Here is a 6,753-nt window from a genome sequence, read left to right as displayed (position 1 = left end):
TTGGTTACGAAAAGGGCAAAATAGTAATTTACTTTATTTTAAATTTCAATAGAAATTAAATCATGAAATTAATTAATATATATAAAAAAGATAAACTTTAATCATTGAAATTTGGTTCTCTAAAGACTACCGTTTCAATTTCCCCCCTTCACTCTCAAACTTTTCCTTTTTTTCCTACATTGCCGTTGGTAATATATACTTCCTTTCCTTCACTACTCTCTAGTGATGTGAGAGGCACCGTCGCCGGCAACATTTCGCCGGAGAATGGCATATATGTGCACCGATAGCGGCAATTTAATGGCGATAGCCCAACAAGTAATCCAGCAGAAACAACAGCAAGAACAACAGCTTCATCAACAACAGCAGCATCAACAGCCAATAGTGACTGTAAATCCATTTTGGAACACAACCACCCACCAGTCTCCGGCCATGGGGTACGGCTTTTCCGATCCGTTTGAGGGCGGGGCGGCGGATGTCACCGGAGGTGAAGAGACGGCTGGATTTCAGTTCCCGAATCTCGACCATCATCACCACCATCAGAGCGGGTTTAGGTTTGCTGATTTTGTGGCGGCGTCTGGTTCGGTGGGGGAGTTTGACACCGATGAATGGATGGAGAGTTTGATAGATTCGACGACCGAGAGTTCGACATGGCAACCGAGCTCGGATTTTACTCTGTACGCCGCGGATCCGTTTTCCGATTGTCCGAGTCGACTCGCGTGCCCTACGGATCTAAAAAACGGTAACTCTACTTGGGCTCCGCCGCCGGCGGTATTGACTTCAGATCATCTGATACCGCCGGAAGAGAAGGAATTGAAGCCTCCGAAGCTGGAAAAAGCTCCGCCGCCGTCGTCCAAACAAGATGTAGCATCTACGAGTTCACCGGAAAGGATTTTGACAAAACCCTTGCTCAAAACCCTAACGGATTGCGCTCGAATTGCCGATACAGATCCCGGAAAAGCCATAAAACCATTGATTCGCCTCCGTGATTCGGTGTCCGCCGACCACGGAGATCCCACCGAGAGAGTAGCTTTCTACTTCGCCGAAGCTCTCCATAGTCGGGTGACGCAGAAACCTCGAACCACCGCTGATATGGCTTCGCCGGAGGAATTCACCCTCACTTACAAAGCTCTCAACGATGCTTGCCCTTATTCTAAATTCGCACATCTCACTGCAAATCAAGCAATCCTCGAAGCAACAGAAAAAGCCGAAAGAATCCACATCGTCGATTTTGGAATAGTTCAAGGGGTTCAATGGGCAGCTCTTCTTCAAGCTTTAGCAACCCGACCCGCCGGAAAACCAACCCATATTCGCATCTCCGGCATTCCAGCTTTGATACTGGGGGATTCTCCAGCATCGGAGCTTCTTGCAACCGGCAACCGTCTCCGTGAGTTCGCGAAGGTTCTAGATCTGAATTTCGAATTCGAACCCATCTTGACTCCGATAGAAGAACTCAACGTATCAAGTTTCTGGGTCGACCCAGATGAGTTTTTAGCCGTTAATTTCATGCTCCAACTCTATAACTTGCTCGATGAAAACTCCGGCGCCGTCGAGAAGGCTCTGAAGCTGGCGAAATCGTTGAACCCAAGTATAGTCACATTGGGGGAATACGAAGCGAGTTTGAATCGGGTCGGGTTTCTCCAACGTTTCAACAACGCACTCAACTACTACTCAGCTGTATTTGATTCCCTTGAACCGAATATGACCCGAGACTCGCCGGATAGATTGCAGGTGGAGAGATCCTTATTCGGCCGGCGAATAGCAGCGGCGGTAGGGCCAGAAGAAGAAGGAAACAAAAGGGAACGGATGGAAGACAAAGAACAATGGCGGATGACAATGGAGAATTCCGGTTTTGAAACGGTAAATTTCAGCAACTACGCAGTAAGTCAAGCAAAGATACTGCTATGGAGTTACAATTACAGCGATATGTACAATTTGATTGATTCTGATCCTGGGTTTCTATCTCTTGCTTGGAACGATGTACCTCTTCTCACTGTTTCTTCATGGCGTTAATTTTTTAGTTTTTTTTTTCCTGAAATTATGATCTTTTTTTTTGGGTAATGGTGTAATGGTACAGATTAAACGATTAGATCCGCCATTAATGGTGTTCTTTTTTTGAAACCTTTGCTGTGTTTTTAGTATGGGATGACGAAGCCTGGTCCAAGTTTAGGAAAAAGCTGAAATATTAGATCCGCCATTAGTGGTGTTTTTGAAGCTTTTTTTCTTTTGATAATGATGATTTTGGCTGGTCAAAGTTAATTGTCACCCAACTCTCTGTGGCTTCACTTCAATTGATTAATTCAACTTAAATTGTAGTCATCTCTACTTTTGTCAATCAAAAAATTTCTCCGTTTCGAAGAAATTTAGGGATCGTTTACTAAACGCTTATTCGGAAAGTGTTTTATCAGGTAATTTTCCTTACCAGATGAACATGGTAAGGATCAAAAATCTTATCTGATAAGAACAATGATAAAGATGAAGAGTCTTTCTCGGTAAATGAGGGTGACGACTTTTACCCGGGTAAGTGCTTACCGGGTAAATTGTTGCATAATATACCATTTTGATGTACTACATCTTACCCGGTAAAATAAATTATAGTGTTGACTTATAATGGTAAGCGCTTACTTTATAAGTTTTTAGGTAAACGGTCCCTTACTGTTTGATTTGTGTTTTTTGGCAAATGTGATTTTGCGTTTATTTCCGTTTCAGTGGGTCCTACAAAAATGTTATTTGAATGAATGATGATTTTATTTTTTTCAAAGCTCAACATGATTTATGCGAAGATGGTATATGATGTTGACATGGTATGATTTTATTTGAATTTGACCATCCGACAAATTGACAAAATTGAGTCGTATGATAGCAAAGACCCGATTGGAATAAACCTTAACCAAGTAAGACGTTTGTTTTTTATTTAACGAGCTTAATGATTTATGCAAAGATGGTATGATTCGATCGGTTGAATTTGACCGTCCAACAAACTGACATAATTGAGTCATATGATAACAAAGACCCAATTAGAGTAAACCTTAACCAAGTAAGAAGTTGTTTCTTTTTGGCTTAATGAGCTTAATGATATGAAAAGCTCATTAGCTTAGCCATAGTACAATTTCATGAACAAGTCAATGTCAATTTGGCTTAATACACTTGTTGTTTCTGCGATCCCTTATGGATTCAGCCACGACTCTTCCATTCATAACCTCAAGCGGCTCGATTCTCTCATTTACAAGAAGAAGAAAAACCGACACTCTTTCTTTTTCCCTCTAACGATGTTTCAACTCCTCCCTCCTCGATCGTTGGCACTTCTCCCGAAGGTAAATCTGTGTTTTTGTTGATTAATTTATTTTGATTAGGGCATAAAATTCATATACCTGGAGGTAAAATAAGTGTTTCGGTTGTTTAATTAAGGTGTGGAAACCAAAACAAAACGAACATGTGTGACGAAGTTCTAGATTGAAGTGGTGTGATCTTCGTTAGATTTTCCAGATGTGTGATCCAACTAATAGATATTCCCAATAATAAATGAAAACCGAACAAACTCTTTGAGTATCCACTCTTTTAGTAAAAACCAATGGTTTCAACTCTCTTCCTATAAACTGTTTTCTTGTTCGACTGGTCCATTCTTCATATACTTGTCTTCATATGCATAATATCGCTTTTGTCGGATTCGATGGTTTTAGTAATTACATCGGTTATTGTTGAAGGTGGTTTTTGAATTGCAATCCATTTTTTTTGCAGAAGTCTGGGCCTTTGAGGTATTGCAAACGGAAATAAATTCATAAAAAGTAATCAACATTATTGGTTCTTACATTTGGATGGGAGGGATACGAATGTATGCAATGCAATGGTTGAAGGGTAAAATGGTCATTTATGTTATTAAGATAGTTTATTTAACATAAATGAACATCAATTTAGCATAATTTATACAAACAAATTAATTCATATATGATTTAATGCGTGGAATACTGAAACAATCTAGCCTAATAAGTCGAGTCCCATCATTTTAACCCCATTATTGCTCCAATTGGAAGTCAATCAACACAAGTTTGTTATTGCAAGTCCCAAAATCTGGGGTGGTGTCTGATTGGTTTGAGCTTGGCTCCAAAGATCAAAAGTATCAACAGGTCCCAAGTTCAAATCTAAAGAGGAATAAAAATCCCCTTGTGGCCACAGAGGTTCAAATGCGGTGACTCTGGACTATATGTAAAGCAGGTGGTCGCCTTGAGATTAGTCGGCTCGCATAGCGGGTTGGATATCCAGGTTAATCAAAAAAAAATCTGAAATGACACAGTCGTCGCGAATCGAATATGAAAGCAGTTGATGGAAACGAAAAGTGATGTGAAGGTAATGTGCCACGGTTTAATGAAGATGGGACTTTGATCAACAGAGATAAATGAGTTGGTGTTAAAGATCGTTTCATGCAATGAAGAACTGATCAACCTTACAAAGTGATTGCTTGATAGACGATTGTTGGAACGTATCCTAAATGAATTCAAAACCTTTAACAACGAAACATGAGTTGATGGTGACGATAACTTAACGTGTTGAAGAATGGTTATTTAGTAGAATAACCTTGTAATAGATTAAAAACGTATTCTCCTAAGAGAATATCGTCTCTTCTCAACACAAAAATGACTCAAAGTCGTCAGAAGGCTATGCGTTTAAAAGAAACTTGAGAAGGTTATCCTCCTAAAAAGCCGTTGAAGAATGACGAGAGGTAGGATTCAGAAAAGGGAAAACTATAAAGATGATGATCGATGGTGAAGACTGAAGAGCCTTCAGACAGTGTAAATATAGACAAATACAGACGTTTTCACTTGTGGCGGAAAATAATTATTGCAATATAAAATAAAATTTAATTTAATTATAGTTATATAATACAAGATACTAAAAGAGCAGTTCAAACCACCAGGGTGGTGCCTGATTGGTTTGAACTTGGCTCCAAAGGTCAAAAGTACCTAGAGGTCCCCGGTTCAAATCCAAGGAGGAATAAAAATCCACTTGTGGCCACGGAGGTTCAAGTGCGGTGACTCCGGACTATCTGCAAAGCAGGTGGTCACCCTATGATTAGTCGGCTCGCATAGCGAGTTAGATATCTAGGTTAATTAAAAAAAAAAGTTCAAATTACTACAACGTTGTCCAATGATAGCACAAAATGAATCATAATGACATCAAAAACATTTTACACTACAAAGGATACATTCAAAACGGGCCACCACAAGCTCCTTAATGAATTCACACTAAGGTGTGAACGTCACTTTGTCAATTCACGAAAAGTATTCACTGCTCATAAATTGAAATTTGCAGTTTTAGAAAACACGGACATGACCCATTTTAAAAAAACCCTCGATGTTGAAGAATGACGAGAGGTAGGGGACGAAAAAGGGCAAATCAATGACACTGAAGAGCCTATAGACGATGTGAGTACCATGTTGATCAAATGATTCATTAAAAATTATTCGTTCGATGTAAATCAGACAAACATTGTACATTATCAAAAATTACAAACCTGACCCATTTACAAAAGAGTTGGATAGATATGAATTTAAACATGGGTCCCTTGTCTCGCTTTGTACTTTACCGTTTTCTACAGTCTACTCATTTGGTATTTTCAATTAACACTAAAACAAAAGCTTATGTTAGTTATATATAAAATAAATCTGTATCCCTTTTTGACCAAATAATCAGCTAAATTATTTCTCTTTTTTTTATAACTTGAAACAACAATCGTGACTGATTTTGACAACCTTGACTTTTGCGTGTGTTCAGATGTTTTTCATTCGACCTAAAACACAATAATTTTTTATATGTTTGTAACGAAAAACATTCTTTATGATAATACATGTTTAGTCAACAATCCTACATCAACCACTCAATAAGTGTTGATAGTTCATTAAATTCAAAACAAAGTTCTATTCAAAGATATGGATGGAGTAACTAAGAGTTAGGTGTCATTTACCTAAACATTTACTCGGTAAGCATTTAACGGTAAAATTCAACTCTACGGTTTACTTATCAGGTAAGATTTTAGTCTACCAAAACGACATCGTATGTAACAATATACCCGGTAAGTGCTAACCGTGGTAAGAGTCGTCACTATCACTTGCCGAGTAAGACTCTCGGTTCTTGCTTTCACTCTTATTAGATAAAATTCTTGGTTCTTGCCATATTTACCCGGTAAGAGAATGTGAAATGATAAACGCTTACCTGAGTAAGCATTTGGTAAACAACTCCTTTTATATATATATATATATTAAATTATATTATAATAAGAGGTATATTATTAAGTCACTTTTTAAAATACAAATTGTTTTAGCATTAGTTAATCAAATATTTAATAAATATAAATTACTCTTAAGATATTAAAAAGAATATTGTATACCAAATCTTTAATTATCCATAACTTTTTAATATATTAAAGAAAATTATTTTAATAATAATATCACAAATTTAATAAAATCTCATTTAATGCTATAGTGGGGGTTTTTATTTGAGAACCCATAAAATTATGATAACTTTTAAAACCGTTGAATTATGTGTTATTTAATATTATTTTTTTTGCATCTAAGGTTTGGATTTATTGTGAATTGATTACATATATTTATTACACAATATGTTGGTTTCACGTATATTTGTTTCATAATATGAACATTTTTTTATGTTTATGAAACGAAAAATACAACTAAAAAATTTCATATTATGAAACGAATACATATGAAACAAACACATTATAAAATAAATATATGCTAATCAATA

At 37.2% G+C, this 6,753-nt stretch overlaps 1 protein-coding gene across 1 annotated transcript; it reads left to right on the top strand.

Moving 5' to 3' along the window:
- The first annotated feature begins 204 nt into the window (after positions 1-204).
- On the top strand, positions 205-2,226 carry LOC112513092 (scarecrow-like protein 4). The gene has a single exon (XM_025119218.1). It carries the CDS (start codon positions 265-267, stop codon positions 2,008-2,010), a length of 1,746 nt encoding a protein of 581 aa, XP_024974986.1. The 5' UTR covers positions 205-264; the 3' UTR covers positions 2,011-2,226.
- The last annotated feature ends 4,527 nt before the right edge of the window (positions 2,227-6,753 follow it).

Source organism: Cynara cardunculus, assembly GCF_001531365.2.
Source record: "Cynara cardunculus var. scolymus isolate 2C chromosome LG 5, CcrdV1, whole genome shotgun sequence".
NCBI classification, from domain to species: Eukaryota; Viridiplantae; Streptophyta; class Magnoliopsida; order Asterales; family Asteraceae; genus Cynara; species Cynara cardunculus.
Note: the sequence above shows the minus strand (reverse complement) of the source record. Positions and strands in the feature narration are given on the sequence as shown.